The sequence below is a fragment of the Hyla sarda genome, chromosome 7 (assembly GCF_029499605.1).
Source record: "Hyla sarda isolate aHylSar1 chromosome 7, aHylSar1.hap1, whole genome shotgun sequence".
In the NCBI taxonomy this organism is placed as follows: Eukaryota; Metazoa; Chordata; class Amphibia; order Anura; family Hylidae; genus Hyla; species Hyla sarda.
The window spans coordinates 233,442,238-233,454,818 of NC_079195.1; the positions used below are offsets into that span (position 1 = coordinate 233,442,238).

Below are 12,581 nucleotides of genomic sequence, written 5' to 3' on the forward strand. Positions count from 1 at the left end.
CTACAACTCCCAGCATGCCTGGACAGCCAACACTGGTCTAAGGCGCTCAGGGCATGCTGGGAGTTGTAGTTTCTAAACAGCTGGAGGCACCCTAGTTGGGAAACACTGGTCTAAGGTTGTCTGCACATGCTGGGCATTGTTTTGCAACAGCTGGAGGCGCCCTGGTTGGGAAACATTGCTGTTGGGGGGGGGGGGGGGGGGGTGTACAATAGCTAAACAAGCAGTTGCAAAACTACAACTCCCAGCATGCTTGCACAGATTTAGACAAGTGTTCTTCAACCATTGTGCCTCCACCTGTTGCAAAACTACAACTCCCAGAATGCCAGTACAACCAAAGGCTGACCGGACATGCTGGGAGTTGTAGTCTTGCAACAGCTGGAGGCACACTGGTTGGAAAATACTGATCTAAGTCTGTCCAAGCCTCCAGCGCTCAAGCTGCTGCAACACTACAACATCCAGCATGCCCTGCTAGCAGAAACCTGCTGGCAACAGCTGGAGCACCGCTCTTAATGCTGCTGAAGGACATCAGGGCATGCTGGGAGTTGTAGTCTTGATCGGAGGACACAGACTTACAGTATCCACGGCGACGAACGTAGACGTCTTCAGTGCCAGCAACATGGACGGCCAGAGATCTGTGAAGTTGTCACTATGAACGTCAATCACCGGGATCCTCAGACTCGTCATCTCCACCTGAGAATCACATAGAAGTCAATGGAATAGAACTACAACTCCCAGCAACTGGGCCCCCGAGCTCCATGTGTGTATGTGTAAAGTGTACAAATAAAGCTTTAATGTGTACAAAAAACAAAACAAAAAACACCTCCACTGTATAAAGCCTCCGCCTCCCTTCCGGGAATGCTGGGAGTTGTACTTTTGAGAGCCACATTGGTCCCCAACCAATTGGAGACATTGTAATATGGGGACAACACCCTAAAGAGTCATCAGGGCGGTCTCCTGTGGTTTCTCCCCGCCCACCAGCCTTGATTGACAGGTCCACCCTAATAGTTCAGATGGGATGACAGGTTCCCTTTCATGGTTAACTCCGCCCCGACACATCTTCTCCCCATAAGATGTCTGATCTCGGCTGCGGCGTCCCAAACATCCAGTGCACAGAGCGAACTTCACTCCGTACCGGATGACTGGCGATGCGGGGCGGAGGGATCGACTGATATCCATTTTTTTAGGGCCGATACCGATAATCTGTGACCTTTCAGACCGATAGCCGATAACTTATACCGATAATCGGTCGATCCCTACTCGAGACATCACAGTCACGCCCCCTCAACGCAAATCTATGGGACGTCACGAGCCTCCGGCGCTGCACCCGACACTCTAAAGGAACGCCGGGTGCAGCAGGGAGATCGTGGGGGGTCCCCAGCGGCGGGACCCCTGCGATCAGACATTTATCCCCTATACCAGTGGTCTTCAACCTGCGGACCTCCAGCTGGTGCAAAACTACAACTCCCAGGATGCCCGGACAGCCTGGGAGTTGTAGTTTTGCAACAGCACGAGGGCCCTTGATTGGGAAACACTGGCCGAAGAATGTCCGGGCATGCTGGGAGTTGTATTTTTGCAACAGCTGGAGGCACCCTGGTTGGGAAACCCTGCTATTGGAGAACAGAGGTAGCAATAGCCAAACAGGCAGTTGCAAAACTACAACTCCCAGCATGCTTGGACAGTTTAGACAAGTGTTCTTTAACCAAAGGCTGTCCGGGCATGCTGGGAGTTGTAGTCTTGCAACAGCTGGAGGCACACTAGTTGGAAAACACTGGTCTAAGTCTGTCCAAGCCTCCAGCGCTCAAGCTGCTGCAACACTACAACTTCCAGCATGCCCTGCTAGCAGAAACCTGCTGGGAACTGTACTTTGGCAACAGCTGGAGCACCGCTCTTACTGCTGAAGGAGTTGTAGTTTTGCAACATCTGGAGGTCCACAGGTTGAAGACCACTGCCCTATACTTTGGATAAGACGTTGCTGGGCAGAGTACCCCTTTAAGTAGCCCTGTTCACACCAGAGAGGGTTTGTTACAATGTATCAGCAGGTATCGGCTGTAGCTTTAGGGTTCTGATTTGAAATAATGTTTCTAGTCACTGACAGCCAGCAGAGGTCTTGAAATCGTTGAAAAACGTAACACACGGTATCTAAAAACGTTCTTTCTTCTAGTAAAGGAGATGAAATGACCCCCTCCCCCCCTCCTGCTTACAGCGCTGTCTGTTACAATGTAACATAGAAACAGAACAAATACAACAGATACATTGGTTGCCATGGGAACTAGTTTGTTATAATTCGCCCCATTGACAAAGACTAAAGGGGGTGCAGATATTTTGGACATTTCCCCATTGGTTCTCTCTGAAGTCCCCTTTAATTCCCCGGCCTCCCACCTGACCCTGATCTCCATCCTTTACACTGAACCCGGCGAACGACAAAATGGAAACAATTTATGATACAAAATGACGTTTTAGGTCATAGTCCACAGTCTGTGGTTCCTGCAGGGCTGTCACTCAGCTTTCCCAGATTCCTGATCGCCCTCCACACTGATCAGAGTACCCTTGGGGGGCAGCGGTTTTTAGTGTCCTCTGCCGCCAGCCTCTATGACTTAGGAACCGACGCTCGACATCAGCTTCATCTTCTGGACGTGAGCGCGAGTGGATTTGGAGAAGATGCTCTTGACGACCTGTAGAGGAACGTTCTTCCCGCTCAGATAGATCTTATTGAGACAGTCCGGGAGGCAGCCGGAGGCCGAACTCTTCTCCTTCTTCATCATCATCACGTAGGCCATAATGTAACCCGTCATGAAGGCATCAAACCCGGCCCTGTGGGTCCCCCCCTCGGCGGATGATGAGGATCGGTGGTCGGAGGAGTCCTTTAATCGTGCCTCCTCTTTCGGGGGTGTTGCGGCCTCCCCCGGGTCTCCTGGCTGCCTGGACTCCTCCGAGGGCGCAGACTCCGGGACGTTCTTGGTTCCATCTTCATCCTCTGGACGGTCCATGTTATTGGTGGATTCTGACGCCTCGGTCTCTGTCGTGTCACTATTAAAGGGGAGCCCAGACTTCTGCTTACAGGGGGGCTCCAGATCCGTCTCCATTGAAGCCCCTTTCTTTCTCTTCCGTCTCTTCCTCTTCTTCTCTCCTTTGCATTTTTCATCCTCCTCAATTATCAGGTCGATATCATGGGACTCCGGGCACTTCACCCCATTGGGGCACCACCCGTAAGCCTGAGACAGAAGGGACTTATTATTGGCGGGGGCCCAAAAAATCTCCCACATACAAGGATCCTGCCCTGATACTAGGAAGCAATAACTGATAGCTGCGTTTTCCCAAACAGTGTGCCTCCAGCTAATGCAAAACTACAACTCCCAGCATGCACAGAAAGTCAAATGCTGTCCAGGAATGCTGAAGTTTGCAACAGCTGAAGACACACTGGAAAATATTGGCCCATAGTAACCTGTCCTACAGTCACCTCTCCTCTCCTGACATGGCTGATAACAGAGAACAATAGATATATTCACCTGTCCTACAGTCACCTCTCCCCTCCTGACATGGCTGATAACAGAGAACAATAGATATATTCACCTGTCCTACAGTCACCTCTCTCCTCTTCTGACATGGATGATAACAGAGAACAATAGATATATTCACCTGTCCTACAGTCACCTCTCCTCTTCTGACATGGATGATAACAGAGAACAATAGATATATTCACCTGTCCTACAGTCACCTCTCCCCTCCTAACATGGCTGATAACAGAAAACAATAGATATATTCACCTGTCCTACAGTCACCTCTCCCCTCCTGACATGGCTGATAACAGAGAACAATAGATTATATTCACCTGTCCTACAGTCACCTCTCTCCTCTCCTGACATGGATGATAACAGAGAACAATAGATATATTCACCTGTCCTACAGTCACCTCTCTCCTCTCCTGACATGGATGATAACAGAGAACAATAGATATATTCACCTGTCCTACAGTCACCTCTCTCCTCTCCTGACATGGATGATAACAGAGAACAATAGATATATTCACCTGTCCTACAGTCGCCTCTCCTCCTCACATGGCTGGTAACAGAGAACAATAGATATATTCACCTGTCCTACAGTCACCTCTCCTCCTCACATGGCTGGTAACAGAGAACAATAGATATATTCACCTGTCCTACAGTCACCTCTCCCCTCCTGACATGGCTGGTAACAGAGGACAATAGATATATTCACCTGTCCTACAGTCACCTCTCCTCTCCTGCCATGGCTGATAACAGAGAACAATAGATATATTCACCTGTCCTACAGTCACCTCTCTCCCCTCCTGACATGGCTGATAACAGAGAACAATAGATATATTCACCTGTCCTACAGTCACCTCTCCCCTCCTGACATGGCTGATAACAGAGAACAATAGATATATTCACCTGTCCTACAGTCACCTCTCCCCTCCTGACATGGCTGATAACAGAGAACAGTAGATTATATATTCACCTGTCCTACAGTCACCTCTCCACTCCTGACATGGCTGATAACAGAGAACAATAGATATATTCACCTGTCCTACAGTCACCTCTCCTGACATGGCTGATAGCAGAGAACAATAGATATATTCACCTGTCCTACAGTCACCTCTCCTCCTCACATGGCTGGTAACAGAGAACAATAGATATATTCACCTGTCCTACAGTCACCTCTCCCCTCCTGACATGGCTGATAACAGAGAACAATAGATTGTATTCACCTGTCCTACAGTCACCTCTCCTCTCCTGACATGGCTGATAACAGAGAACAATAGATATATTCACCTGTCCTACAGTCACCTCTCTCCTCTCCTGACATGGCTGATAACAGAGAACAATAGATATATTCACCTGTCCTACAGTCACCTCTCCCCTCCTGACATGGCTGATAGCAGAGAACAATAGATATATTCACCTGTCCTACAGTCACCTCTCCCCTCCTGACATGGCTGATAGCAGAGAACAATAGATATATTCACGTGTCCTACAGTCACCTCTCCTCCTCACATGGCTGGTAACAGAGAACAATAGATATATTCACCTGTCCTACAGTCACCTCTCCCCTCCTGCCATGGCTGGTAACAGAGGACAATAGATATATTCACCTGTCCTACAGTCACCTCTCCTCTCCTGCCATGGCTGATAACAGAGAACAATAGATATATTCACCTGTCCTACAGTCACCTCTCTCCTCTCCTGACATGGCTGATAACAGAGAACAATAGATATATTCACCTGTCCTACAGTCACCTCTCCCCTCCTGACATGGCTGATAACAGAGAACAATAGATATATTCACCTGTCCTACAGTCACCTCTCCCCTCCTGACATGGCTGATAACAGAGAACAGTAGATTATATATTCACCTGTCCTACAGTCACCTCTCCTCTCCTGACATGGATGATAACAGAGAACAATAGATTGTATTCACCTGTCCTACAGTCACCTCTCCACTCCTGACATGGCTGATAACAGAGAACAATAGATATATTCACCTGTCCTACAGTCACCTCTCCTGACATGGCTGATAGCAGAGAACAATAGATATATTCACCTGTCCTACAGTCACCTCTCCTCCTCACATGGCTGGTAACAGAGAACAATAGATATATTCACCTGTCCTACAGTCACCTCTCCTCCTCACATGGCTGATAACAGAGAACAATAGATATATTCACCTGTCCTACAGTCACCTCTCCTCTCCTGCCATGGCTGATAACAGAGAACAATAGATATATTCACCTGTCCTACAGTCACCTCTCCTCTCCTGACATGGCTGATAACAGAGAACAATAGATATATTCACCTGTCCTACAGTCACCTCTCTCCTCTCCTGACATGGCTGATAACAGAGAACAATAGATATATTCACCTGTCCTACAGTCACCTCTCCTCTCCTGACATGGCTGATAACAGAGAACAATAGATATATTCACCTGTCCTACAGTCACCTCTCCCCTCCTGACATGGCTGATAACAGAGAACAATAGATATATTCACCTGTCCTAGAGTCACCTCTCCCCTCCTGACATGGCTGATAGCAGAGAACAATAGATATATTCACCTGTCCTACAGTCACCTCTCCCCTCCTGACATGGCTGATAGCAGAGAACAATAGATATATTCACCTGTCCTACAGTCACCTCTCCTCTCCTGCCATGGCTGATAACAGAGAACAATAGATATATTCACCTGTCCTACAGTCACCTCTCTCCTCTCCTGACATGGCTGATAACAGAGAACAATAGATATATTCACCTGTCCTACAGTCACCTCTCCCCTCCTGACATGGCTGATAACAGAGAACAATAGATATATTCACCTGTCCTACAGTCACCTCTCCCCTCCTGACATGGCTGATAACAGAGAACAGTAGATTATATATTCACCTGTCCTACAGTCACCTCTCCTCTCCTGACATGGATGATAACAGAGAACAATAGATTGTATTCACCTGTCCTACAGTCACCTCTCCACTCCTGACATGGCTGATAACAGAGAACAATAGATATATTCACCTGTCCTACAGTCACCTCTCCTGACATGGCTGATAGCAGAGAACAATAGATATATTCACCTGTCCTACAGTCACCTCTCCTCCTCACATGGCTGGTAACAGAGAACAATAGATATATTCACCTGTCCTACAGTCACCTCTCCCCTCCTGACATGGCTGATAACAGAGAACAATAGATTGTATTCACCTGTCCTACAGTCACCTCTCCTCTCCTGACATGGCTGATAACAGAGAACAATAGATATATTCACCTGTCCTACAGTCACCTCTCTCCTCTCCTGACATGGCTGATAACAGAGAACAATAGATATATTCACCTGTCCTACAGTCACCTCTCTCCTCTCCTGACATGGCTGATAACAGAGAACAATAGATATATTCACCTGTCCTACAGTCACCTCTCCTCTCCTGACATGGCTGATAACAGAGAACAATAGATATATTCACCTGTCCTACAGTCACCTCTCCCCTCCTGACATGGCTGATAACAGAGAACAATAGATATATTCACCTGTCCTACAGTCACCTCTCCTCTCCTGACATGGCTGATAACAGAGAACAATAGATATATTCACCTGTCCTACAGTCACCTCTCCTCTCCTGATATGGTATTTATAGTAAATCCTTCACTTACAGAAAACCTTTCGCAGATTCGCGGAGCGTCGGAGGCGGAGTCTACAGCTCCGGGATTCGGAAGGGAGCACAGGCGATAATCCACGTAAGTCACGGCGGCGGGATATTTGCAGAACTCCGTGATCAGGTGGCGGCTGCTGGAGTCCATCATTTTACCGTTCTCACGTTTACTGGAAGAGAAATGATCAGAAGGTAAGAATGAAGCGCTGCTCACAGCAGAGGGTGTGTTACAATGTATCAGTCTTCCCTAATCTGGGGCTGTAGTTCCGCACTCCAGTGGTGAGCGCTGTGTGTCTGGGCCACAAATTAGCAAACACTGGTCTAGACTGATGCATTGTAACGCACCCTCTGCTGTGGGCAGTAATGAATATAATCTCTGGCGCTCACCATTTCTTGTAGACGTACTCCAGATAAGAGGCCATGAAGCGGATCTCGAACTCGGAGGCGTACTTCGTGTCGTAGATTCCGGCGGGGAACATTTCGGACAGGTCGGCGACGAAGTTCGCCATCTTGTCAGGGAGATGCGCGTAGAAGCATTGGTAGAGGAAAGCGAGGTCGATGAGGCCGTTGTGCAGGACCAGCGGCTTCCGGGCCTGGAGGAGCTCGAGAAAAAGGGTGCGCACGCTCTGGAGGCGCCGCTCGTCACCCTGAAACGGGAGAATCACTAGTCATGAAGAGGGAAAAAAAAAAAGTTATTGATTCAGCCAGTGTTTCCCCAACCAGGGTGCCTCCAGCTGTCCGCGCATGCTGGGAGTTGTAGTTTTGCAATAGCCGTAATTTGTCTGACTGGAACGCGGGCCCCGGAGGTTAGCTATACCATCATCACCCGTATTCACCGCCACCCGCGGATCGCGCACAGCGTTTACCTTGTCGTTGCCCTTGTAGTACGGGATCCCCTGGGAATATTGTTTGTTGAAGTCGAAGCCGTGGTGGACGAGGAACTGGACGGACTGGGGCTCTACGGTGTAGTCCTCGGTGCACAGCAGGGTCAGGTTAAAGATCTGGCACAGATACGCGTCCTCCCCCTGCGGAACGGGGGCCAGATGTCATGTTACACAAAAACTGAAATATTCTGTGGACCCTGCTCCTCTACTATATAACTCTCACCCTGTGACCTCCCACATGATCAGCACGCTCCTCTCCTGAAATACTCTGTACTGCTGTGGACCCTGTTCCTCTACTATATAACTCTCACCCTGTGACCTCCACATGATCAGCGCACTCCTCTTCTGAAATACTCTGTACTGCTGTGGACCCTGCTCCTCTACTATATAACTCTCACCCTGTGACCTCCACATGATCAGCACACTCCTCTCCTGAAATACTATGTACTGCTGTGGACCCTGCTCCTCTACTATATAACTCTAACCCTGTGACCTCCCACATGATCAGCACACTCCTCTCCTGAAATACTCTGTACTGCTGTGGACCCTGCTCCTCTACTATATAACTCTCACCCTGTGACCTCCACATGATCAGCACACTCCTCTCCTGAAATACTATGTACTGCTGTGGACCCTGCTCCTCTACTATATAACTCTAACCCTGTGACCTCCCACATGACCAGCACACTCCTCTCCTGAAATACTCTGTACTGCTGTGGACCCTGCTCCTCTACTATATAACTCTCACCCTGTGATCAGCACACTCCTCTCCTGAAATACTCTGTACTGCTGTGGACCCTGCTCCTCTACTATATAACTCTCATCCTGTGACCTCCCACATGATCAGCACACTCCTCTCATGAAATACTCTGTACTGCTGTGGACCCTGCTCCTCCACTATATAACTCTCATCCTGTGACCTCCACATGACCAGCACACTCCTCTCCTGAAATACTCTGTACTGCTGTGGACCCTGCTCCTCTACTATATAACTCTAACCCTGTGACCTCCCACATGACCAGCACACTCCTCTCCTGAAATACTCTGTACTGCTGTGGACCCTGCTCCTCCACTATATAACTCTCACCCTGTGACCTCCCACATGATCAGCAAACTCCTCTCCTGAAATACTCTGTACTGCTGTGGACCCTGCTCCTCTACTATATAACTCTCACCCTGTGACCTCCCACATGATCAGCACACTCCTCTCATGAAATACTCTGTACTGCTGGGAGCACTTACCTTTTCAGGGATAGCTTTGAAGCAGGCGATCCCCAGGGACAGTATGGAGCGTGTCCGTGCAGCGTGGCATATGGCTTTATAACGTTCCTCCACACATCTGCAACAGATCGGACACTCACACTTATAACTGGAGGAATCCAAGGGCTCACTCAGCCTCAGAGCGGACATTATCGGAGCCGACTACAGATTCATTCTATTCCATCAGTGCAGGGAGGACGAACAACCTATTACTGCTGGGGCTTCCAGAGATGAGGAAAGCTGAGTGGCACGCAGAAGGCATGCCACCCACCTTTCCTAGTCTCTTGAAGAGATCCAATATGGCTGCTTTACCAGACAATTAATCTCTTCAGCAGACTGGTAAAGCTGGGTGGCAGGCAGTGCACAATACAGGGCTCACAATACTTGTCCAGCTTATTGTCTCCTGAAGAACACAATAAATCAGTATGTGTGTGTATATATATATATATATATATATATATATCATTGTTACTCATTATACACACATATATATATATACACACACACACACACACACTATTGTTACTTAATAATATATACATATGTGTGTACTGACTGTATGTGTCTTACATTTTTTGATATGTATATATCATTGTTACTCACTCATTATACATATATATATATATATATATATATATAGTTACTCAGCCAGCATATGTATGTGTATATGTACCGTATTTATCGGCGTATAACACGCATTTTTTAGGCTAAAATTTTTAGCCTAAAGTCTATGTGCATGTTATACCCCGATACACCCCCAGGAAAGGCAGGGGGAGAGAGGCCGTCGCTGCCCGCTTCTCTCCCTCTGCCTTCCCTGGGGTCTAGAGCGCTGCTGCCGGCCCTTCTCTCCCCCTGGCTATCGGCGCCGCTGCCCGTTCTGTCCCCCTGACTATCGGTACCGGCGCCCCATTGCCGGCACCGATACCCAGGGGGAGAGAAGCGGCGCCGACAGCCAGGGGGAGAGAAGGGGCAGCGGCACCCATTGCCGGCGCCGCTGCCCCGTTGCCTCCCCCCATCCCCGGTGGCATAATTACCTGTTGCCGGGGTCGGGTCCGCGCTGCTGCAGGCCTCTGGCGTGCGTCCCCTGCGTTGTTGCTATGCGCTGCACGGCGCGGCGCATGACGTCAGTGCGCCGCGCCGTGCATAGCAACGACGCAGGGGACGCACGCCGGAGGCCTGCAGCAGCGCGGACCCGACCCCGGTAATTATGCCACCGGGGATGGGGGGAGGCAACGGGGCAGCGGCGCCGGCAATGGGTGCCACTGTCCCTTCTCTCCCCCTGGCTATCGGCGCCGGCACCGATAGTCAGGGGGACAGAACGGGCAGCGGCGCCGATAGCCAGGGGGAGAGAAGGGCCGGCAGCACGGCTCTAGACCCCAGGGAAGGCAGAGGGAGAGAAGCGGGCAGCGACGGCCTCTCTCCCCCTGCCTTTCCTGGGGCGGTATCGGGGTATAACACGCGCACAAACGCACCCTCATTTTACCATGGATATTTGGGTAAAAAACTTTTTTTACCCAAATATCCTTGGTAAAATGAGGGTGCGTGTTATAGGCCGGTGCGTGGTATACCCCGATAAATACGGTATATATATATATAGTTACTCAGCCAGTATGTGTCTTACATTTTTTGATATGTATATGTATATATCATTGTTACTCACTCATTATACACACACATATATATATAGTTACTCAGCCAGCATATGTATGTGTATATATATATATCATTGTTACTCATTATACACACACACATATATATATATATATATATATATAGTTACTCAGCCAGCATATGTATGTGTATAATATATATATTTATTAGGGATCGGCCGATACCAATAATCTGGGACCTTTCAGGCCGACAGCCGATAATTTATGCAGATATTCCGGTATAAATCATCAGCTATTTCCTCCCATAATAATATAAATAGAAACATTTTATCAGATGTCGACGACTTCAGGATGAAACATTCATTTTCGTAGTCACTTACTGGTCTAGTAAACTCTTCCTGGATCCCAGACCGCTCAGCTCCTGCGAAAACACAAGACACATTGTCACGAATCTGCAGATGAATCGTAAACTTTGTTAGAACGTTCAGATTCCTTTAGAGCTCTGCTTGCTGTCAGTGAACGGGGACATTCCTGTTTACACCCAGAGGCGTAAAAATCCGTCCTGACCCCAAGATCCAAATTCCGGAGATAGACTGTAACCTGAGGTCGGACCGAATCAGAGGAGGTGTCCCCCATCCCCCGCCCCCCCCCCATGACATCATCACCCCATCTCCCACAATGCAGTGCAGCACAGATACATCTGCGGGCCGAGGTGTCACAAACAACAGTGTTTCCCCAACCAGGGTGCCTCCGGCTGTTCAAAAACTACAACTCCCAGCATGCCCAGACAGCCAACGGCTGTCCGGGCATGCTGGGAGTTGTAGTTTTAAACAGCTGGAGGCACCCTGGTTGGGAAATACTGGTCTAAGGCTGTCTGGGCATGCTGGGAGTTGTAGTTTTTAAAACAGCTGGAGGCACCCTGGTTGGGAAACACTGGTCTAAGGCTCTGAGGGCATGCTGGGAGTTGTCGTTTTTAAACAGCTGGAGGCACCCTAGTTGGGAAACACTGATCTAAGGCTGTCCGGACAAGCTGGGCAATGTAGTTTTGCAACAGCTGGAGGCGCCCCGGTTAAGAAACACTGCTGTTGGGGGGTACAGAGGTGGCAATAGCTAAACAAGCAGTTGCAAAACTACAACTCCCAGCATGCTTGCACAGATTTAGACAAGTGTTCTTCAACCATTGTGCCTCCAGCTGTTGCAAAACTACAACTCCCAGAATGCCAGTACAATCGAAGGCTGACCGGACATGCTGGGAGTTGTAGTCTTGCAACAGCTGGAGGCACACTAGTTGGAAAACACTGGTCTAAGTCTGTCCAAGCCTCCAGCGCTCAAGCTGCTGCAACACTACAACATCCAGCATGCCCTGCTAGCAGAAACCTGCTGGCAACAGCTGGAGCACCGCTCTTAATGCTGCTGAAGGACATCAGGGCATGCTGGGAGTTGTAGTCTTGATCGGAGGACACAGACTTACAGTATCCACGGCGACGAACGTAGACGTCTTCAGTGCCAGCAACATGGACGGCCAGAGATCTGTGAAGTTGTCACTATGAACGTCAATCACCGGGATCCTCAGACTCGTCATCTCCACCTGAGAATCACATAGAAGTCAATGGAATAGAACTACAACTCCCAGCAACTGGGCCCCCGAGCTCCATGTGTGTATGTGTAAAGT

At 49.0% G+C, this 12,581-nt stretch overlaps 1 protein-coding gene across 1 annotated transcript in view; it reads right to left on the reverse strand.

Annotated features, from left to right (window-relative positions):
- TOE1 (target of EGR1, exonuclease) overlaps nucleotides 1–12,581 on the reverse strand; it is a 12,772-nt gene continuing 191 nt past the window's right edge. The window contains exons 2-8 of the mRNA XM_056533107.1: nucleotides 12,381–12,497; nucleotides 11,290–11,330; nucleotides 9,282–9,378; nucleotides 8,022–8,180; nucleotides 7,543–7,802; nucleotides 7,157–7,325; nucleotides 1–3,212 (exon numbers count right to left, since the gene is read on the reverse strand). Coding sequence (XP_056389082.1) covers nucleotides 2,595–3,212; nucleotides 7,157–7,325; nucleotides 7,543–7,802; nucleotides 8,022–8,180; nucleotides 9,282–9,378; nucleotides 11,290–11,330; nucleotides 12,381–12,497 — 1,461 coding nt within the window. The 3' untranslated portion in view covers nucleotides 1–2,594. The remainder of the gene's footprint in view (nucleotides 3,213–7,156; nucleotides 7,326–7,542; nucleotides 7,803–8,021; nucleotides 8,181–9,281; nucleotides 9,379–11,289; nucleotides 11,331–12,380; nucleotides 12,498–12,581) is intronic.